Source organism: Pelmatolapia mariae, linkage group LG5 (assembly GCF_036321145.2).
Source record: "Pelmatolapia mariae isolate MD_Pm_ZW linkage group LG5, Pm_UMD_F_2, whole genome shotgun sequence".
NCBI lineage: Eukaryota > Metazoa > Chordata > Actinopteri > Cichliformes > Cichlidae > Pelmatolapia > Pelmatolapia mariae.
Genome location: NC_086231.1, coordinates 18,630,001 through 18,654,375, shown reverse-complemented (window position 1 = coordinate 18,654,375; position 24,375 = coordinate 18,630,001). Strand labels below are relative to the sequence as shown.

At 38.4% G+C, this 24,375-nt stretch overlaps 1 protein-coding gene across 1 annotated transcript in view; it reads left to right on the top strand.

Annotated features, from left to right (window-relative positions):
• The window catches only part of poc1a (POC1 centriolar protein A), a 51,137-nt gene that overhangs the window by 7,749 nt on the left and 19,013 nt on the right, over positions 1-24,375 (top strand). The window contains exons 6-9 of the mRNA XM_063473013.1: positions 316-431; positions 4,250-4,383; positions 10,054-10,122; positions 10,205-10,354. Of these exons, the coding sequence (XP_063329083.1) occupies positions 316-431; positions 4,250-4,383; positions 10,054-10,122; positions 10,205-10,354 (469 nt within the window). The remainder of the gene's footprint in view (positions 1-315; positions 432-4,249; positions 4,384-10,053; positions 10,123-10,204; positions 10,355-24,375) is intronic.

Below are 24,375 nucleotides of genomic sequence, written 5' to 3'. Positions count from 1 at the left end.
CCACCGCATAAGATAAAAAAAAAAATGAAATTGGGGGAAAAAAGGGTCCAAAGGAAGCTGTATACTGCTTCTTTTTTAAGTTCCCAACATTTGGAATAAGACATTTCACAAAAGGCTTCATGTGTCTTAAAGTGTTTTAAAATAGTTAAATCTCTCACTATAAACCTTAAATCTTTAACCCTTTCCACCAGTGGCTAAAGCTTTTGTGTTGTTTGAATTGACCTTCTGGGTTATTCTAGGATTTTAAATCTTTTAAATCACTGTTTCTCCTTTACTTTGCCTTACTTTGTTGTTTTTTTTTTCTCTTCTCAAAAGTTATGCAAACTATGTGGACTTTCATCCCAGTGGAACATGTATTGCTGCAGCTAGTACTGACAACTCTGTCAAGGTGTGGGACATCAGATCGCATAAGATGCTACAGCACTACCAAGGTAAAGACACATCGATAATATTTAAAACCGTAATCGTTCTTTCTGGTCTTTTTAAGGAGTGAAACCAGAGTTTACACTCAAATGTGACATGTTTTAGCTTCATAGCAACACAGTTATTTGCATTAATTAACCACAACCACATCAATTCTAAAGACATACTTAAATATTTAAAGAATCACTGAATGCTTTATCACTCTCAGTTTAGTCACTCCTGATGCCTTATATAGAGCTTTATCCTGAAACACCAGTTTATCATATGCTGAGTCAGTCCCATAGAAACAACAAAAGCCACAGTTTTTGTTTGTTTTAATGTATGGTACTTTTGGCCAAAGTTTAGACATCTGCTCTCAGAAATTGCAGTACAGCCAAAGTACCTTTGAATGATTATGTTAAAGAGAAATTACTGAAATCACACACAGGCAAATTTATATTAATGGCAAGGAATGTTATTGATCTTTTGCATATTCATTAAACTTAATGTTGATGACTTTTTATCAGTCTTGCGCTCAGGCTGGTTGCTCTAATTGCCTCTCTTAAATGGATTTCAGTTGTTAGGTCTAATAATGGATAATTACATCTGTCTGAGAAGATTTGGTATGAAGATAGAAGCTTCTCCTCCTCCTCTTTCATTTTTTTCTGGCCCTACTTTCCATACTGGAGTTATTTTCTCATTTTGCTAACTTAAAGTGTAAAAATGGGGAGTGGCTAGTGTTAGACACACATGGGACTGAATAATGTTTTTAGACATCAAATGATTAATGAATAGTTTATGGTCCTGATTAGAAAACCTTTAATGAAAAATTGTTTAGGGGTTTGTATGAATAAGCCAAAATCAATAGCAGTAACATAGCAAGTGGCAGTGGCACAATGGTATATTTATGTTAACCATCTGTGCACATTATTTGGTAATTTATTGAACTGGTTTGTTTCCATGAGGCAGAGCCATACTATACAAACACCCACTGCTCTGTGCTCTTTCGTAGCTATTCAGCATCTTTTCCCTGCTTGTGGTATCAGGATGCCTGCAAGTGTGTTGTAGCCTCTGTAAGCCAGGAGAGGGACCTATTGCTTGCTAATTTGTCAGCTGCTCATTCATGTATGGCGGAATTGTTTAAGTCTAGGGAGGTCACGATTAGTTCTTTGTTCTTAAGGCAACTTGATGTATTAGTGTGTGGTAATAAAAAGCAGGTGTTAAGCCGTTAAGCAGGATTTACAGCAGTGTGATGTACAGCAGCAGTACACTTCAATGGCAGCTAATTTAGTCCTTTGAGGTAAAAGTGCCTTTAAGCAAGAATTTCTCATTCTCACAGCTCAAAGCAGTACTTGTGTTGCTTTAAAACATCTGAATCGGGGAGGGGGAGGAGGGGGGGTGTTCCTGTAGCTCATCTGTTGAGTGCGAGCTGAGTCCCTACTGCAATTGTCATCCTCTCTTTCTCTCTCTCCCTCTGACTGTTGCTGTATAATAAAGGCAAAAATGCCAAAAATAAATTTAAAAATAAATATATTATTTCATTAACTGAGCATGTGACTTCCTGTAAAGCTATAACAAGAAAAACGAATCAATAAACGTATAAAATATGAAGGATTAAGTATGAGCAGGCATGTAATCTCATTGTATTTTGTATCTGGCAGTTGTGATGTATCTTAATCTATTCAGTCATTTATTTATTTCTTATTTGGACAGCAGCTGGTCACTAAAAGGTATCACCTGTTCTTCTTTATAATGTATATATAATTTAAATCTCATAAATGCATCAGAATCCAAGTAAACTAGTAAATATTGCTCATTTAGATTATTTGAAGAGAATAAATAAACAATTAACTTGTCATAATCATAAAAGCAATTTTTAAGCATAAATGCCAAATATTTAATGGCTCTGTATTCAAGGTTGTTGAAGTAATATTGAATAATTTAACATTTTCATTTGCTGGTGTATTGACATTTGGTGAGATCACCTTGCCTTCTCAGTGACCAGTCTACTTCCTGGAATAGTCCTGCATAGTGTTGGCTACCCAGCTCCAAAGATTTGGTCTGACAGGAACCAGTCATCCATCCACTTGCCACCAACATGCCCATTAGAGCAGAGATGAATAGGAACGATGGTGCGCGCTTGGGGTTATATTATTATATTATTTTTATTTATTTATTTATTTTTTTTTGCTGAACATCAGTCAGCACTGACCCTCTTTATCAGTACTGCACTGAAGACCGCCTGCACGCAAGCCTTTTCGTTCTCTTCTTCTTTTTCTTGCTGTCTGTGATTCTGACACATTCATCATGACAGATGTAAAGTAGCAAAAACACCGACCTAACAGTCAAATTTGCTCACTTTTGAAGTAGAATTACAGAGAATGAATTTTAACATATTCCATGGGCTTATTTTTTTGACTTGTCTTACGCACACCAGATAAGAAGTTGCAACGCAGGTTTGCGTACATATAAAAGGCACTGTTTTTGGCCGCTAGAGTGGGATTTTCACGGCATATTCTGCACCACATCTCTGTGCGTTCATCATTTGTTTGAAGCCAGCTCACCTCCTGCAACCACTTTCCCAAGAATACGCGCTTCTATTGTGTTTCTGACTCCTTCTGACATTGCTTTGGAGGTGGAGGAACACCAAAGTAATTTCTTAAAGGAGCTTGCTTCTTTGACATCTTTAAGAGTTCTAAACAAATGTCTGTCCTCCTCCAGAAAATGTAATGTACGCAAACGCGCGTTGCAACTCCTTATCTGGTGCGTGTCTTTTATTTTGACAGCGAATGCGCACCTGCGGACCACTTATGTGCACCCCTGTGTATATATATATATGTGTGTGTGTATATATACATATATATACATATATATATGTGTGTGTGTGTGTGTGTGAAGTTGCAACGCGCGTTTGCGTACATATATATATATATATATATATATATATATATACATATATATGTATATGTATGTATATATGTATATATATATATATATATATATATATATATATATATATATATATATATATATATATATATATATATATATATATATATATATATATATATATTTCCATATTTAATGTTTGCAAAGTGTCAAATGTGGAAAACAATGTGATGTGGAAAACCCCTATTCGAGTCAGAACGTGTTATTCTGATTGTTACTAATCTGATTATTTTTATGTTTTAAAAGATGTATGAAGACTTTGAAAGTTGGGAAAGGATTCATATCCCTTCTCTAGATTTACTCCATGGGTTTTTTTCACTGTTACGGCATGTCTTATAGACCAGCGGTCCCCAACCTTTTTTGCGCCACGGACCGGTTTATGCACGACAATATTTTCACGGACTGGCCTTTAAGGTGTCGCGGATAAGTACAACAAAATAAAACTAGTACCGGTACCGAAAAAAAGAAGATTTATTCATAACACACGTGAAAAGACCCAGGAAAACCAAGTTAACGATAAAAACGATAACAAAATAACGCTGAAAACCGATGAAAACCATACATTTCACACCTGAGCCTCAACTCTCGCGGCCCGGTACCAAACGACTCACGGACTGGTACCGGTCCGAGGCCCGGGGGGTTGGGGACCGCTGTTATAGACCACACATTATCATTGTCATGATTTCAATCATGAAAATCTTTAATTATTCTTGCTTGTTTATGATACAAAAATGTTAAATAGGTAATAAACTATTTAATGAATGTTCCAATTACTTTTTGTCTTATTTTTTCAATTTTAATATTACAGTAACAAAAGAGTTAGTTTTTTTTAAGCCTGTTTTAAACTCTGTTTTTTTTTTTCTTCTTTTGTGTGTGTGTGTGTGTGTGTGTTTTCCAGTTCACAGCGGTGTGGTGAACAGTTTGTCTTTCCACCCAGCTGGTAATTTCCTAATCACTGCGTCCAGCGATTCCACAATGAAAGTCCTGGACCTCGTAGAGGGCAAGCTGCTGTATACACTGCATGGTCACCAGGTAGACACGCATACATGTGACACATAAATATTGTTTAGATGTCCGGCAGGCTTAGCTGTTCTGTTTACCCTCTCATTATCACGACGGGTTACTTCTGTTGTTTGCTTTGGTTTTCCGCATGTGTTGAGAGTTTGGTGCGAACATTTATGTGTGAGAGTGTTTGACATCTCTTTTGTGTACGTCTGTGAATGTGTGTGAGTACGTTGCCTTTTTTTGTATATGGGGTATTTTAGTAGTTGCCTGGTGAACGGGCAGCCCACTCATCGTGACTCATCCCAGGGTTGCTGGAAGGAAACGCTACTGTGTTTCTGCCTCCGTTCTTCTGGATCTAGTTCTCCTTTTCTTCTCTTCCTTCTCTGATTTTGTCCCGTTGTTCCTCTCGGACCTCGATACGACTCTCTTTGCTATCTTTTCGTCACATTTTTTCCCCCTTTGTCTCACATCTGATTTACTCACATTTGGGTTGGCAGGGCCACCTGGCCGGACGGCTTACTGACTGTATCGGTTTGTTTAAACAGCCGATGGACTGGGTTGCTGGCTAGTTGTGGAAATCGGCAGCTTGCCAGTACCACATGTGGTCCATCTGTTTATCTATGTCTCTGCTATGTCTCCTCTGCTGTCTTCTCTGTTTCATCTGTGTTTCTTTCCAGGCACTTGCCAAGACTCTCCTTTCTGTCAAGAATAAATAACTTTCATTTTCTCTCTTTACGCCTCCAAATTTGTCATCTCTTATATTGTGTCTCAGTTTGTGTTGTTGTTCTTTTTGGCTCTGCGGTGACACCACCAATCTGTTGGTGCTAGGAGACTAAGAGTGCTAATTGTCTCTCCAATCGCATAGCTGGAGATGGGAGAGACCCCCATCTGTTCAGTGTGGGTGTAAAGGTTTGTGCTGTGTATTTGTGTAGGCCTGTATGCATTTACCATACGTGAAAACAAGTGTTTTGATGCTGGAGCTGACGAATGTGTTGTTTACCCAGCCTCGAGAGGACATTACCTGATTGGTTTGAATTGTGTTAATTTAGGTTAATTTGTCTCTGATTCACTCGCTGACAACTTACTTTCACAACATGTTCCAAAACTTCTCAGAAAGTAATTCTTTAACTAAGTGCTTGAGATAATTTTGGTTTTTAAAGACATCATGAACAAGATGAGTCGCTTGTCATCCTTAATGGCATAATTTCTTTGAAACTGAGTACCCTGTGGGACTTCATGTTGTGTGAGAAGTGATTTCAGAAAATAAAATAACTCAGCTGCATGACAGTGTATTCAAACCTTTTATAGTTGTTGAACAGGTGTTTAACACTCTTAAAGACTCAAAGGTTGCACCGATTGGCACCCAAACTGACTTGATAACGAAGACACAAAGCAGTTTATTAAAAGTGCCAACTATAATCAACACAAGTGAGTCTGCTGCTTTAGTCATAGCAAAATTCCTGCGTTTGTTGAGAGTTGTGTTTTTCAGTTATCCATATTCAATTCAGTTCAATTCTAATTACAGATAGCTTGATATCAAAACAACAATCACCTCAACACACTTTGTATTGTAAGGTAAGGACTGTACAATAATACAGTGAAAACCCTAACAATGAGACGACCCCCTGTGAACAAGCACTTGGTGACATTGGGAAGGAAAAACTCCCTTTTAACAGGAAAAAAACTCTGGCAGTACCAGGCTCAGGGAGGAGCAGCTATTTGCTATGACCAGTTGGGGGTGAGAGGAGGGAAACAGGAAAAATATACATATACATACACTGTGGAAGAGAGCCAGTGTTTAAATCTAGAATGGTGCATAAACAAGTCAAAAGAAAGTCAAAAGTAAGTAAGTCAAAAGAAGTGAGCGAAGCAAAAAGAGATCTATTGCAGTGTAGCTAAGGGAGGATTCAGGATTACCTGATCAGCCCTAACTATATTCTTTGTCGAAAAGGGAAGTTTTCGTCTAAAAGTAGAAAGACTATCTATCTCCAGAATCTGCGACTTTTGAATACCCAGGGAAGCACAAGTTAGCCTGCACTCTGAGAGCAAAGTGCTTTGGTGGTGTGATGTGGTACTATGTGGTCTTTAAGAGAAGATGAAGCCAGGTTATTGAAGACCTTGTATGTCAGAATGATTTTAAATGAAATTCTCGCATACAAGGGAGCCAATGCAGCGAAGCCAATACAAGAGAAATATGGTCTCTCTTTCTAGTCCCTGTTGCTGACATATTTTGGATCAACTGAAGGCTTTTCAGGGAGTTTTTAGGGCAGCCTGATAATAATGAATTACAATAGTTCAGCCTGGTAGTAATAAATGCATGAAGTAGGGTTTTTTTGGGCAACACTCTGAGACAAGATGTAAATATAGAGATTGCACAAATCCCAGAAAGCAGTACTACATATTTATTTAATATGCACATTGAAGGACATATCCTGTTCAAAGATTCCTCACAGTGTTAGTGTGTGATGTCATCCAGAATAAGTATATGGTGAGACACCATGTTTCTAAGATTTTTAGGACCAAGTAAAATAACTTCAGTCTTATCTGAATTTGCAAGCGGGAAATTAGAGGTCATCCAGGTCTTTATGGAGTTTAGACATTCCTGCAGTTTACCTAATTGGTTTGTGTCATCAACTTTAGTTTACAGCCAAACCAACGTTTCGAATGTGTAATGGGAAATTTGACACAGGAGACTGAGAGTCATGTTTACTGGCAAACTTTCAGGCTTTTGTCTAGACAGCACATATGTAGTCAGACCCAGAGAGCCAGTAGAGATAGAACCCCATTTATCAGTAAATTACAATCAATAAATGCATTGATCTACAATCATATTTATGTCATATTTAGTCATTAAATCTTTTTGTAGGAAGTAGTCCTTTGTACTACTTTTAGTATTTCCATACTCAGATCACACTGCTGTTTTATTGTTGTTTTTTGAGGGTTTTTCTTTTCCATTGTGTGCTAATCAGTAGCAGTAACATGTTAAATGAATTCTTTTCTACCTGTCACTTTTTCTTCATTGTACTTTCAGTAAACCCATGATAACTAAGACGGAAAGTGTTATTAGATGGCACAGACGGAGACTTGATAGGTGGCTGTCAATCATATAATCTGACAGTGCACTGGCATGAAGATAAGTGTCTTTGCTTCTTTTATAATTTTTAAGGTGCACCAACAAAAGCAGGAATATATAGCTGGTTTGTACATGTAAATAAAATCCATGTGAATGCCAATAAGCAAAGTTTTTGAATAGAACATGATAGTCTAATGAGGTGATCGTTGTTATCAAAGTGTCAGTAGTTTTAATGTTTGGGCTGATCTGTGAATATGGGGAACAGCTTTCTGAAGAAGTGTGCATCACTTTTCCGGACCATCACCCTGGGACCACAGCAGGAAGATTTAGAGAACAAACATGTCTTTTTCCCCAAATGTCAGGAGTTAATCTGTATTTCTGTTGCAAGCTGACATTCAAACGCGCATCTTCATGTTTGTATGTTACTGTTACTCATGGTAGATCAGTAAAGACAGTTCAATTGAAATAATTAATAATGATTTCTTGAGATACGTCATTTGAGTAATGGCAATTAGATTTTGATGAAATAACAGAAACTAGGACAGGACCCCCACCTCGAGTCTAGACGCTGGTGGTGACAGAGATGGAGGCTTGATGAGGCTCTTTAAGTGACCGGAGTGATGTGGATATGGGTAGGAGGCTGGTTGCACGAATGGGAGTCTGAAAGACAGAATGACAGAAGAACACTGAGATTTAAAGAACATAGAAGGAACAGAAGGCGGGCAAGAAAGTGGTTGGACAAATGCAAATTCAGCAGTTATTGCAGGATGATTAGGAAGGCTGAATTTTTTTTAATAGACGTTTTGTGAATGCATTCTGTCAGTATGTAATGTGTATCAAAATGATTAACTTTTGGATATGGAACTATACAAAATGCATATTTTCATGCCAAAAGACCACATATTTGATGATACACTTCTCAGATTTGTTCCCCATTAGTGAATCTGACATGTAAACATTAATTATTGGTTGTTACTGTGCACTGCTTTGTGCTCTTTGTGGTTTTTTCAGTTAAATCTGTACAAAGAAAGTCTTGTACACATGTTACAAGACTGCATAATTAAGAGGGTCTAAGAAACAGTTTTTTTATGCTGATATACAGAACTTTACACAAGCCTAAAGTTCTTTATGACTGTGCTTAAAGGGGACAATTTAGGGGGAAAAATAGCTTACAAAATAAAAGCAGTAGCAGTATGTTATCGTTCGTGTTAGTCATGCCTTTATAAAGGGCACCATATGGGTCTTGTCTGGTTTGTGCTATCCGTGTTCATTTATCGGTACATAAAATGTACAAGTTAGGTTCATTGCTCTGTCAGGCTGTGTTTGTGAGTGCGTGTGTGCATGTGTGCGTGCATGTGTCTGGCCATGGCAAGTGCCAGCCTGGCAGCAGGCATTAGTCAGAGCACAGACAGAACATGCTGTCTGTCAGGCCGTCGCGTTGCTATAGTGACACTGTCTGCTTCTCTCAGGTGCTTCTGGGAAACCATTCCTCACCCAAACCAGCCTGTCTGGGTGCCAGCCACAGGACACAGCTCCTTTTTCTTCTCAGCAGACTCCCTGTCCGTTTCTTTTCCAGCACTTGTTTGTTCTTTGCTTCATCCCCTCTTTGAACGTATTCACGGGGCTCAGGCTGAGATCGTTGACCCCATTCTGCATTATGAGGTGGAAAAAAAAAAAGAATAAACTAAGAGGAAACATGATTTCTGAATTTTATTTCCAGCTACATGCACACACACAAAGGATGCCAAAGTCCTGACATCCTTCAGGTGATCCTTTTTGGCTCTGACCATGCGTGACCTCACTCCACCTGAGTTTCTGCTTTTTGTTATTGATTGCTCTGCTGCAGCCCCACACACCCACATCCTCCTCCAAACACACACACACACACACACACACACATTCAAGAGCTTCTGTTGTGGGTACAGTTTTGTTTTAGTCGAACTGCTTAAACACAAGCCTCAAACTAAATATAAAAAATGTTCCCACCTTTTGTTTTTACCAGCAAGTGCCTTTAGGATATATTACTGTATTCTGTATTGTATTAAATTGTATTGTGTTTACTCCCTGCCCATGTTTACACTTGCACCTACATTTTCACTGCAGCTGAGCTACTTGGCAGAAGATAAATAATGTTAGTCATATCATTCTAAGTTACTATATGTAAGGTTTGAGAATGAATGAATGCAACAGTAAGACAGCACCATTCTCACATGGAGTTTTTAATCTATGCAGACATTACTGGTTACTTATTAATGATTAAACTGATGATAAATGAAATCATTTGGCCTGTTGAATTTACAAAATGTTGCTTATTTTTGTTATTTGTGCATGAAAATAGTGACTTTATCAATTAGGCAGCCTTTAAAGTAGTTGCTAGACATGGAGACTTTTAATTGGCAAATCATTTTAACCAATATTGTGATCTTTAGCACAGATGGGGCCAGTTTGTTCAGCTGCATTTGTTGAGGTTTTTAGAAAACATTCTCCAAATGTAGTGATTCTTTCAACTTAAGCAAACAGTTCATAGCTGATAGTTTTAGGACTACTTTCATTGTCAGACAGATATGACTTTACTGTATTGTGAGATTCATTTTCCACCTGTTTTGCTTTTTACCTCACGCCAGGGTCCAGTCACCTGTGTGGCCTTCTCTAGAACAGGGGAGTACTTTTCCTCTGGAGGCTCTGATGAACAGGTGATGGCAGAGTAGTCTAACATTCTTCATTACTAACTTTAATGGAGTATTGTTATTTAATACATTTATATCTGGTTCACAGGTAATGGTGTGGAAGAGCAACTTTGACTGTGTTGAGTTCAGTGATGGCGTCAGACTGCAACATAAAACTGCTTCCAGTTCACAGACACCAACGGCTACCTCCACAACTCACTTCCCCCTTAATTCGCATACATCTGTGTTACGTAGCAAGGTAAGTCCAAACAGAAAGAAACATGGAACCCAACAAGATGGCTGTTTTGGCTTTTGCCTTTATTCAGAAGCTGAACAAATATGGCATGTTTCCCAGTTGTTCGGTTACGGTGTTTTCACACTTGCAGTATTTTGTTTATATTGAACTCTGGTTCATTCTTCTCCTTGGTTCAGTTCATTTGTGTAGATATGAATGCAGTAATCGCACTCAGGTGTGAAACAAAACAATTTCACCATGACTATTTAGAGGAGGTTGTCCCAGTCTAGTTCTTAATGAACTCCAGAGAGTTTTTTTATGGTGTGAACATCATTCAACCTCAATCTGACCGAGTTCCAGGTGTACATCGCTAGTTTGAGCTAAACACCTTCGGGTAGCCACATATGCTTTGCATTCTGGGGTGTGGTGGGGTATCATAGATGTGCAGAGGTCAGTAGAGGATTGCGAGTTGCAGTAACTTAATGGTCCATGGTCTCCAGTAGTCCAGAAAACAGCACCTTCTCCTTGCATTTATTTATATTTTATTTTATATTTATATATTTAAATGAAATCAATCCCCCCCCTATTTATAATCCAGCTTTAGCTCTGCTGGGGCCCGTTGCTCTGAACTTAACATTTGATCCTGCTTTGCTACTGAAGCTAACATGTTTCAAAAGGTTCTGCTTTTGCACTGAAGTCAAATAGTCTCCATTTCCATGTTGTGACACTGGTAGTTTCTGAGCAATGCAGTAGCAAACATGTCATTATGTTCCATATAAACCACAGGTGATCGCTTTAATCTGGTAGTGATCACCAGTATCTAGGCCTGCATGACCCTACTAGTGACTGGATTTTGCCAGACAGTTGCTAACCAGCCTCTAGCAACTGCTCTAGCCAGCAAGATTTTATGTTGTTAAAGGGTAGTTTTATAATTTGGTTGTTAGGGTATGCAAATACAAATGTATATAACTAAATATGTCCACCACAAATCCTATACAAAATGCACTAATTGAAACTTATGTGTGTACATGTATTTGCATGCATGTGTGCTGGCTGGCTGAAAAATAAATATGAAAAGACACAAACATGTGCACAGATGCCTCTCAGCTTATTTCCTCCATGCATACCCTTCCTTTGAAGTTCTTAGGTTTGGCCCAAAGCCACATTCATATCCCACATGCAGGGCAGGAAATGCCTGCTTATTCACCATCTACACTTTGATATGGAGGATGTTCTTTTTCCTCTGTATTTCTGGCCTATTGAAATGGAGGAAAAAATAAAATAAAATAAACTGCATGATACCGCAGGTGAGTTTTAAAAATGTAGTCGATCACAACAAATTCTTGGAACTGAAAAGAGTCCGTCAGTGATAATATTGTGTTGTGCGTAGTGATCTTTGAAGAGATTTTAAGTGTGTTTGTGGTTGTGTTTCTGTTCTCACGACCTATAGTGTGACTTTATTTTATTTTATTTTTTTGCTTTCATTAGCACACTGCACTGTTACTGTTTTGATTTAATTTGACAACTAAGAGGGTTTGGATAGTATTCTGACAGCCAATCAATGTCATTTAGATTGTTTGAAAAAAAGAAAAAACAGCCTTACTGAATCTTAAGTCCATTTTGTGGGAGCGCCTTCTCCGATTTCACGGGAGTAATTTAATAGAACGTAGTTCCTTGTTTTTCATTCGGAGCCTCTACTCACTCCTATTCCACCACACCCTGTCTGTCTGATGTTTCTATCTGAGGAGAAAGTACAGCTGATGTACTGCTAAGCTGCAGCTAGCTGCAACTTAAATAAAAACTGATGATTGTACAGTTTTAAAAAGTGTTTGGAAAACTCTCCTTTGGGATGCGATTACCAGCCTATTGTTTCCATAACAACTGAACTCTTCACACTGATGTGTTATTAAAAAGCAGAAACAGTTAACACAAATAAACTGGTGATCAGCAATTTTTACTCAGTCTAAAATTTATTATTAACGTAAATGTTAGTGACCAACTGCTGAAGCTGTATAAAAAGTTTACTTTACCACTTTAAAACATAAAAACCTTTACAATATAATCGTAGCGTACCCACTAGAGGGGCAGTACCCGTCAGCGGCTGACATTACAACAACCAGTTCATGAACTTGTCGGATGTCTCTTAGCAATTTAACTTCTGATGTTTTGTTCCCCAACCCCCCCCCCACCCACCCCCCCCTTTTTTTTTTATCAGAGTGGCTGAAACATTTTGGATTCCTTCATTTTCACACAAAAGCCAAAATATACAGGGAGTTGACAAAATGCAGAACAAGGAGATAATGAAACGGTTCACTTTTGAAGTAAGTTTTCTGAAACGCAAGGCAGTTATGGCTGTGACAGCGGGAGGGGGTCAAAAATTACTTGTTGAGGACTGGATTAAAACCATAGGAGGAAGGCAATATTAAAACGATCAACTGCAGAGAAATGTGACTTTTGTCCTACTAAGTTTGGCTAGAGCAAAAACTTGGAAGTGACTGAAAGGAGTGTGAGCCAAGGATAAATGAGAAACAAACAGCAGAGCTGCCATTAGAGATGTTTAAATATTAAAAAGGCTCAATGTGTCATGGACGCACACAAAGGAGACTGGTGTCACTGGTCGTCTGGGAAACTCCTGGGATCGGTTTGGTTTCAAGCCTTTTGACTTCTATAGTGTTACTTACATCAACAAGGGCACGGCCTAGGTCTTTCCTCTCTTTCTCTCTCTGAGATACACACATGTGGAGACACACACATAACAAAGCCTGGCTCTCTGCTGTTCTCTCTCCTACTGATTGGTCTGCTATGAGCTTGGATCCACCCACAGTGAAGCTGCCTTACCTTTAAACTCGAGAATCCAGACTGGCAAACTTCAAAGTAAACAAAGGTGAAATGAAAATTAACTGTTAAGTGCTGTTTACAATTTCCATTAGAGAAAAAAAAATACATAAACACAATGTCCCCAGCATGTCATCTCACTCATCGGGGTTTCCACCAGTCTATCCGACCAATCTCAACAGCCTGCTGTGCCTAAGATGACCCCCTGCTGGGCCGATGCACTGGCGATCTGTTTTTTTTTTTTCTCCAGACAGTTGCTAAAACGGAAGTTTCCATATGTCTGTATTTATTTGTTTATACTTATTTTATTTATTTAAAAACAACAACAAAAGGAAGTTTGCTGATGTTTATTACGGCATTGCTCCTGTAAGCAAAGATTGATCATCAAATGAGCTTAAAAAGAACTATGAAAATGTTTTTTTTAAAAAAGGAAGTAAAAACAAAAAAGAAAGCCAGACACACATTTCATAAATTTTTCAGTGGCACCTCCAAATCTTCGGAACAACTTACCTTTTTTACATAAGAGTTGTCCAGTCTTTTTAAATCACTTTAAAAACCCTATTATCCTAGTGTCCTGTCTTTTCTTATGCAAACACAGTCTTGTTTACTTGTTTTCATTGTTTTCAGTGTATATTTTGTATAACCTGTACAGCACTTTGGCCAACGGAGGTTGTTTAAAATATAAATGTGTCTGTTCATCCATTTATGCCCACTAATTAAGGTAGGAAAGGTAGGATATCCTTGTCACACTTTGAGCAACTAGCATTATAGTGTTACATGACTGAAGTGCAACATTAAGTTTTATCAGTGGATTCTTAAGTCACATACATAGCCAACATCAGTCCAGCAGTGAAACTCATCCAGTTCAACCTATTATAAAACCATCATTCTTATAAAATCATAGCATTTCTGTATATCTTCATCCACTTCTGTAATCTTTAACAAAGACGATATTTACTTAAAAGCTCCATTGATCAGCTTCAGCTAGAAGTGAGTGTTTATCAAGCATCATCTATGTGAAGGTGATTATTTCTAACATTTTTCTTAGACGCCTAGTTTAAGTAGTTTGCTCTCAGTGTCCTTTAAAAAAGCACCTGCTTTCTTAATGCCATTAGTGGAACTTTCACGGCTGCTTTTTCTTCTGTCTGCCTTTCCTTTCTGTGCTGTGAGAACAGGATTGTAAATGGATTTAATAGCTCTTCCACTTGACAGCCGTTATTACAGATGTGCCTGAAAGGGTGATTAGAAAATGGGCAGCTGGACCATGTGGAGAGAAATGATTAGTGCAATGTACGAAATGTATTCTCTTCTTCTGAGAACTCCTGTTCTTGTTTATCCCCACTGACCCTTTCACTGGGAAATATGATTTTTCAAATACAGCTGTCTGAAGTTTGAGCACTAATGGAAAAGCAGCTCTTCACATCTGCTTGATTAAGAACCAGCTGTGGTTCAGTTGTGATGTTTGCGCTGGCTCTCTCTCGTCTTAAAAACACCCCACATGGATTCATAGGTTACATGTGAGATTAATGATCCTTATATTTGTACTGTGTTTGACAAATTTGTTTTTTATGTTTTGGAAAATCCAGATTCTAAATCTAAAATTTTGAGAGCCACCCAGAGAGCTTTGTCAGACTGTTTGATTGTTGCCTTGTCAGTTTATCCCGAATCATCCACAGGAGGTTTTTGATCCCGTTTCATCAATCTCCAATCTTCTGTTAAAACAAAAACTAAACAAATAAATGAGGGATCTGTACCTAGGTCTTGTTTTCATTTAAAAAGAAAAATGTCTATATCGACTCACTCCCAGCGAAATAATTTCATAAGGATTCCTCTGAGTCATACGAAAACATAAATTACTAGTAATTTCAGTATCAGAACATTGAAAATAGATAAAATGACAACAAATATGAAAAGGAGACCACAGTCTCCTTTTCATATACCAACACCTTGGTCTGCATGGATTTGAAGTTCCCACTGTTTCCACAATAAATAAAAAGAATTTGGTCAACAGAAGATGCACCGCGATCTCTAAATCTAGTAAATGTATTTGGAGTGTGTGCTACCTGCTACCCTTTTCAGTATAAAAATAAATTTAAATAAATTTAAAAGGATGTAAAAAGCTAGTATTTGTAATCATTCATCCCTTTTTTCTTAATCCTAGATCTCCAGTGAAGCAGTAGCTGAATGTGTGAAGTTATTATTAGACCAAACATATAGAAATATGAAACAAGCTGGCCTACTGTTTTTAGATAACATGCCTTATAGTAGTTTAGCTGGAGACTTCTTTAACATGTTGTGTTTTAGTTTGGCGCCAGCTTTGAGATATCGTCCGATGAAAGCACATCAAACATTTTAACAGCTGGCTCTGAGAATATAGCACTAGTCTTTGTTGAAAGTATTTGCACATAAATATAGCATTTAAAAAAAACCTTTGCTGATGTGTTTGAAGGTGCACAATTGGACAATTCGAGATTGAATGGGCAGTTAAGATGGATGTCCTTTTCAGTGCGTACTACATAAGTATGCTTACCGAATAGGGTTGTCCACAATAGTATGATTCTACATTTTTACATGATTATAAAAATGTCCAGTGTTCCCTCTAATTTTTCATGTGTCTGAGCGAACACACAAACTCCCTGAGCGATCCCTTGGACCACTGTGAGCGACATCAGACGTGTGCACTGTGGTCACACCAGCATCTAATCCATCCAATTTACATGGTTTATTAAAATAATCAAATTACAGCATTTACATTTATGTTAGACTACTTTTAATTAACTGCTTTAGCTCACTTACAATGAAAATTTAAAAAATCTTGTTCATGACCTGTGTGGTATGTTAACACTATTGGAAGTAAAAATAACTTGAACTCCAATTTTGAAAACACAACTTTCTTTCTTTTTTTCTTTTTTTTCATAAAGCTCTGACTTGTATTATGAGTATGAGTCTGTGGTCTGGGAGAGAGTCCTGTAACTCTGTCTGCCAGATACAGTATATAATGACCAATGTTGGGCAATTAATTATATAGTTACTTCTTCAAAAAAGTAACTCAGTTTGGCAAACAACAAAGTTTTTTGCAGCTATTTTTTTTTAATGCAGCCAAGGTGTTTTTAAATAAACATTTCAAACTATTTACAGAACAATCAGCTGTTCTGCATCAAATCTGATGCCACACAAATTATTTGTGCCGCTCCAAAAAATAATTTCTGTCCACTATGAAATAAAGGAGAACAACAGCCTGATACCTGCAGGCCTGACAACAGGAGATGTATCACCCCTGTAACACCTGTAACATTCAGCAGTCGCCTCATTGTTCTGACACACCAACAAAACTATTGACTAGAGCAGGGCGATATGGCCAAAAATCACGATATATATTTGAAAATTTGCGATAACGATATAACTGACGATATAATTGATGCGAGACAAAATACAACTCCACAACTTTACTAGCGCAAAAAACACCATCCATTTATTTTCACTTAAACAAGAAGCTGTTTTTTATGTGCATTAAAGCTATATAAAAATTTAACAGTGCAAATGCAAATTCCTTGCTGAAAGTTTAACCAAAAGGCATTTCCAGTAGAAATGGGCTGACATATCCTGAGCATAACCATGTATAATATCCACTGAAGTTAAAAAGAGTTGCTTTGCAACATTAAACTGCAGTGTGCCAAATAAAAAAGTCAAATACATATTTTTCGGACCATAAGGTGCACGGGATTATAAGGCACATTAAGCGAAACAAAGCAGTCAGATAAATCAAACTTTATTCAACTCATTCTTCTTGCTTCCTCCACTTCTGTACCATTGATTCATTAATGCTGTATTCTATCACAGCTGCTCTATTCCCATGTTGTTGCAGTATATTAATGACTAACCTTCTATTGTGGATGGATTATCTCAGTTGTTCTCCTGACTGAAGTTTGGTCCATTTACAGCATCCTGCTATGCGATTGCATTTGTCTCTAACCATCAGGAAACTTCACGTTAACTTTTATTGAGTGGAAAAGTGTTAGCCTTGATTCCTCCAGCTTCACTGTTTATGTTATGCTAACATAGCTGTGTCGCTAGCGATCACGTAGCACATCATTACATACCAGCTAGTCCAACTTCAGTAACCTTACAAACGTCACTGCTGTTTAGTTTTCTGTCTTCATTTATGTTGGAAGTGATAGCAGAGCTGTACGTTTGAATTTTTTCAGAAATCTCTCAGTCAGAACATGCTATATCATGCTTAGGTAACTAGCGAAACTAGCGAGCTAACTTCCGCTAGCTTCCTGCTAACTTCTAACTCCGTTAAATGTAATAAATTCTGTTTTCATGTATGCCTGGATCTTAAACTTCATAGTTACACCTGGTAAAGCAGCAATGCTGATCATTTTATTAAAGATGAAAGAATTTAGACAGTTTTTAACTCTTAGTGATGCTGCAGTGTTTGTTTGACTTTGGGACCTGAAGCGGAGGGAGTTTAGGACCCAGATTACTCCCAGATTTACGAGCACCTTAGTCCGACAAATACGGCAATAACGACGGCCGCTTGCATGTTCTACAAAAAAAATGTGCTTTGTTGTGTATCTGACGGACAAACACCAAACCACTTCCACATCACTGAAGTGGCACCATTTTTACAAACTAATTCTGGTTCATCCGTTTCACTCAACAATCGGCCATGTGCGTATGAAAACAAAGGCACTGCGCATGCGCGTTTGACCCATATTCTATCGCGATATTTCATTTTCCTATCGTTGCCTAACATTATACCGGTATTACCGTGAACGGTATAATATGGCCCAGCCCTACTATTGACTACACTACACACTAACTACACAAGATTTGCGCTAAACGTCTCAAATCTCTCACATCTCAAAACACCGCCGTCACTCCTAAAACTTCCCCCCATTTCTTAACAACTAGATGCCGTGTTGCCATATCATTTTTTGATTGGTCGACATGGTACTTTTTTCGACCGATAGGAAAGGGTAGGGGGGAGGGGGTTGGTTTTGTTTTTGCTCATAGGCGGAGAGTGCTTTCGAGCGTTTTCCTTATAAAACACAGTTTTTACCGTTTCTTCCCACAGTAAATATAAACAACGATAGTATTCAGGAAGAAAACCAAACATTGCAGATATTTTTATCATAACTCTGGTTTTACGTGGTCTATCAACACAATTTCAAAACTGGTATAAAGTCCACACTTTTTCCGTCAGTTGTTCCGTCTGTCCTGCTCACATCTCCAATGGTTGTACATGTTGTCATTAACGTGGCTTCACTCCACATCAGCCACGCCGCTTTGCTAGCTAAAACACTGGTGTCGGCACATAAGGACGCTGTCATAGCCTGTCAACGACGTTGATTAGCTGCGTATATACGAATGTGAATCGCATCATTGGCTGGACTATGGGATAAGGTGGCATCGTTCTAATCCCATACGGGAGCAGCCAGTCACTTACTGACTAACACTGCAAAACAGAATTGTTAAAGTTTTAATTTTAATTTCAATTCAGGTTAGATTTCTTTTTTGTGCGCAACACAGATTTTCTGTGCGCAGAGACCGTGCCAGCAGTGCGCACGTGCGCAGCTTAGAGGGAACATTGACAATGTCATATATTGATATCAGTGATATGGCAAAACCATTGTTTACTTTCCCAAGCACATGCAATAACGGCACATGCCCAAGCATATCTGACAGAGAGAGTTGCTTGTCAGCCTCCTGAGATTCATTAGGTTTTTCACAATCATTCTGGTTGTAATGATTAGACTACAAGTCTGATTTGACTGATGGAAGTAATAGAGACACGTGGAGTTTGACCTTTTTCTGACATGAATTAAACATGTCGCCCTCACGTGGAGACCTGTTATTTAGCATCTCTTTACAGATTTTCACTTCAAGTCATTAAACACAACAGTAATAGATCCTGCCAGTTACCAACTGTTACAGTTTAAGTAATGCTGGGAGCTGCACCTGGAAGTGCAAGCTTCCTAGATTTTCCTTTTCATGTATAATTTAGCCGTTCATAATTTATTATTAATACAAGCCCTTTTAACTCTCTTATACTGCCACAAGTCTCACACACGTGTCGCCTGAGAGGAAGCAGAGGAGAGAGAAATGTCAACTGCTCGCCTAAATTTGATAGTTTGTATCTCTTAGAAAGGGTATTCAAAGGCTTTATGAGTTTAAAGGGATTGAGGAATCATAGAGATGCTCTAATATGGGAAAAGTGGATCTAATGTGCTTTTATAAATTGACTTATGTACAGAGAAACAAAATATAGTAAACAGGATGCTGTTTGGCTGAAAGGAGAAACCACAGACGTTGCAGAACACTGCTGCCCATCATGCACCCAAACATCCTACTGCAGGCTAATTAAAAAAATGCAGAAAATGTGAGCCCGTTTACAGTTAATATCAAAAACCTGTATATCATTAGAATATAAAGTCGAATGTAGAAGCGTGCATCAATGTGCTACAGCATATGTCAAAAAGAGTAGTCATCGAAGTATATTAACCCCTGACTCCAAAGGTATGAGAGGAACACACCTTTGTAACATAGTTAACAAGTTAACAAGAAGCACTCCGAGAACACAAATTCCCCCCAAAGCAGCTCACTTAATCTGCAGTAGTTACTTTAAAGGAAAAATATTGTGTGTGTGTGTGTGTGTGTGTGTGTGTGTGTGTGTGTGTGTGTGTGTGTGTGTGTGTATATTCTTTTTGTATCATTTGTTCTTTCTAAAACACAACACACACACACACACACACACACACACACACACACACAACCGCAAAGTTCGGGCTTTTGTTATTTGCCCAGTTTTAACCCATATTAATTTACTAGTATTCTACTAAAATTATTGTAATCATTTTCATTTAATTGTCACGTAAAATTCATTGTTTAGTGTTAATGTTTAGTAATAACCCTCAAGTTTCAAATATCAAGTTTTTCAAAACAAACAAAAGAAACCATTTTAATTAGCTCTGTGGTGTTATTATCACTTTCAGATCAGTCCTAAAGAGGGCGCCACATGATATATTAAATCTTTTTTTACAATACTTTCTATATGTTGACAATACATACCACATTTACGAGGATCATAGTTTCTAAGATATAATGATGCTGTGTTACTGATGCTCATCGTTACTTTTTCACAACATGCTCGCTGTGTGATGTCCTTTAGACATTTAAGCATTTCAAATGAATATCTAGTAGGGCTGCCACGATTAGTCGACTAGTCACGATTACGTCGACGATTTTGTCGACGACTGATTTAATAGTCGACGTGTCGTTTGAAGCTTTGTAAGATCCCAAAAGACGCAGGAATAAGTAGTAGGATTTAAGAGTGTAATAACGGACTGAAACAGAAGATGGCAGCACTGCATGTACAAGGATGCCAGCTGCCATTAAACCCCGAAGAAGAAGAAGCAGTGTCCGGTATTGTAGCTGTTTCCAAATTCAGGAACCTCCTGTGCCCGCATTTGTAGGCCGATTATGTTGCAGCGACACAACGAAGACTGTCCAAATTCGAAGACTCCGACAAATGCGCCCGACAAATGCGCCCTTCATTTCCCCAGATTTGAAGGATGGGTCGGGTGTATACTTCGTGGCCCAACCTATCCCAGAAGCCCTGCTCAGTTTCCAACAATGGCGGCAGCTAGTTAGTTTTAATATTACTCTTATTATTCTTTCTGGGTCACAAAATAAACGTTTAACATATTTTAAGGCGAGAATGTAGCTGTGTAAACCTCAAATATCTGCTCAGTTTATCAAGACACCACATTTTTTTCATAAGCGCTCCAACGTTTTCGGGAACGTCTGTTACCCACCAGCTCGATAGCTAGCCGGGGTTCAAGGCTCACTAGAGCCGGCGAGAACACCGGACTCCCGGCAAAACGTTTTCAAACCCACCGCCGTCTTGTTATATTTTAGATAGCAAGGAGCAGACGGCTGAGTTTATTAAACTCCAATGAAACAATCTGCAAATTTCATTAAAATTTAATAAACTATCATCTTGTCTTTATTTTTAGTTAGCACATACCTTAAACACTTAAAGCTGTAAGCTAATGATAGTTATATAAGAGCAGATGCATGCTGGTGCAATAAGCTGTACGTTTTACGTCCAATGGATGCATGATCTGATTAGTCGACTAATCGCAAAAATTATCGGTGACTAGTCGACTATCAAAATAATCGTTTGTGGCAGCCCTAATATCTAGTTTGCTTATATTTTAGCCACAATATTTTTTTGTGGGCTATTAGCACAATTAAGTTTTTTTTATGGTATTTTGCACACACTTTAAGTGTCCCTGGCTAAAGCTACTTGAAATTGAAGGAACCTTTTGTATTTTGTGTACTGTTATTTTTGATTTACTTATTTTAATTTCCATACACTCATTGACAGAATGGATGGACAAAATTGTGTAAACGAAGCTAGTTACACTTCATGAATTGGCGACCAACTACATCTTCTATTTTGAAAAGGGACTCTAACGTGACCTGGATAACACTGATGATGCCAGTACTCATTTGCTAGTACCAGGTTGCCCACTTTTACTCCTAATAGCAAGTGGATATGCATTTACCGTGTACAGTAATTTGCTAATAATTCATCAGTATAACATTTAACATTTTTAGAAATGATGAGATAATTATGAGATGGTTGTGTTTAAATCATCTAATGACAAACAGGTGTTAAATCCACCCTTCTTCCTCTGCTGATCATCCGCTATTACACAATAATGCCTTTGGCAGAAATTCATCGCACCAGGAAGAAATTGACTAATGAGACAGTAATGCTCTGTTTATTCATACAGGGGCAAAGGCCACCCATACCCATTGCTCTCTCAGAATCAAATTCACAGGGATTTCACAAGAAGCCAATTTGATACGCTTATCCTTTAACATACTTGGAATGTGAAGCTTCGTGATAATTTGCCAGTGATGGGAACTGTACCAGGAACATGTAGGCCTATTTGTTAAACACAGTAAGCCAGCTGCAAGATGAGGTCTCTCCGGCTAAAGACTGAAAGTGTGTGTGCTTCACGTTGTCTCTGCTCAACACAGCTAAGCAAATCTTAATTTGCTGTTGGTTTGTGGTGTGGCCATAGATGCATTAACGTGTATATATATATATGTGTGTGTGTGTGTGTGTGTGTGTGTGTGTGTGTGTGTGTGTGTGTGTGTGTGCGTGCGCGCGCCAGTAAAATCTATTGCTGACAGGCAGATCAGCGCTCTTCGATCACATCCGCCTTAATCCTTCTATCTACCCTCCACCCCTTCCCCCACTTTCTGTCTCTAGCTTCACATCTGGGTCTCTCTCGTGCTCACGTGTGCAGACAGACGAGCTGCAAACTCACAGCAGGCTTTCCTTCACAGCCCAACACACACACACAAACCACTACACTGTGTGGCTCAGCTTTAGGATGTGGAGTGGAAAGTGTGTGTGCGTGTGTGTGGGATGGGTGTTCAGAGACTGCACTAGCTGAACTTTAATTTCCTCGATCATTCTATTACCATTATCGCTGAATCACCTTTACTTTGTAGTGCAAATAAACCCCCATCAATCACAGATGTTTCAGATGCACGACTCTGTTTGCATTTATGTGTGTGAATCTTTAAGATAAGGCCAGAGATATTGTTCCAACAGTGTGAACTGAATGCATTTGACATCAGGAGCTAAAAAGAAAGGCAGGAGGGTGTGACAAAGGACTGCCGAAGACAGCATCGAAGTGGAGTTAAAGAGAACCTAATGGTCTAGTGGAGCGAGAGAGCATCAGCGAGGAAGAGCAGGGAGAGGAAGAGCTGGAAGGTACAGAAAGTGGGAAAGCAGGACAAGCACGGGAGAGAACGAGACAAGTCGCACACACTGGAGAAGAAAACAAGCAAGATTATATTGAAAAGAGAAAATTTGAGAGGCATTAAGAGACACCTTTGGAGAGCTGGGAGGGGGGGAGGAAAATGAAAGCAGAAAAAAACAGTAAAATAAAAGAAAAGGATGAGAGAGCCAGTCATGGACAGATAAAAAAAATGAGAGTGAGAAACAGCCTCCCCTTTTGAGTCTGTAGTGGAGTCGAGAGGCACAATCGAGGCCGAGTAACTTCAGGCTTCATTCATCAAAAAGCATCACTAGCAGTTTCTCGTAAAAGGTTCGCTTCCCTCTAATTAACTGAGATATCAGCAGCTGGTGAAAATGTTTGTCTACGTGTTACGGTTATCTTGTGACACCCACACACCTACCAGCCTCTCTTATTTGATCAGTGAGGAGATGATGCTGATGCTTTACACTGTATGCAATGGCAGAGCAACAAGAGCCATTATCACCAGCTGTGCCATCTGCGCTAGGACTAGTGTAAAAGAGAATCATTGCCTGAATGACTGTGATTAATTTAAAGTAAGAATAGAAATGATCCCTAAATAGACTGTGGAAACTCATAGATTTGTTAAGGAGTGACAGCATTTTGCAGTTTTAAACCAATTTTCCAGTTTGTTCTCTACATTTCTGTTTGAGTGTGATATGAATCAAATATCTGAGTGTAATATGAGTCTTTTATAAATGATTTAAATGGAGTTTATTGATATCACACTAGTGGCATACTTGGATACAGGTTTATTACTATCATGAACAACATAATAAAGATCTAATATAAGAAAAGATAAGTTGTGCCTGAAAGTGTTTTGACATTAAATTGGTGACCCATAATGGTGCTGCTGACACTGTAGCTGTTTGAGCTAACTTTAGCATTAGACTGACAGGACCGACCGCTTTTAAGGTAATGAGCTTATAACCATTATATTTTATGGCTAAAAGTAGCTTCTATCAACTTTTTTCCCCTTGACCTGTCTGTCATGGACACGTCACAACTGATAAGGTACCTGAAATAAGTATAAATGCACCGCTTACCTCTATCATTTCTGTTCAAAAGTACTTGCCACTCCTCTTATTCTCTATGGACCATATAAAGATCAGCAGTAATTCAAAGTGTCAAAAATATAGCATTGGGACTACAGAGAGTTTTTATACATGACTTTTTTCATAGCAAATGCTTAAATATTATAGATACATCAGGTGTCACTGGCAATAATAATGATATATTTTATCATGTACAATAACAAGACCATAACAATGAATCAGCTAAAGGGAATGCAGCCATCGCTGATTTAGATTGTTTACGTCTGCGCTTTTCCTTCCACGAAACAATTTCCTTTCATTGTTTTGC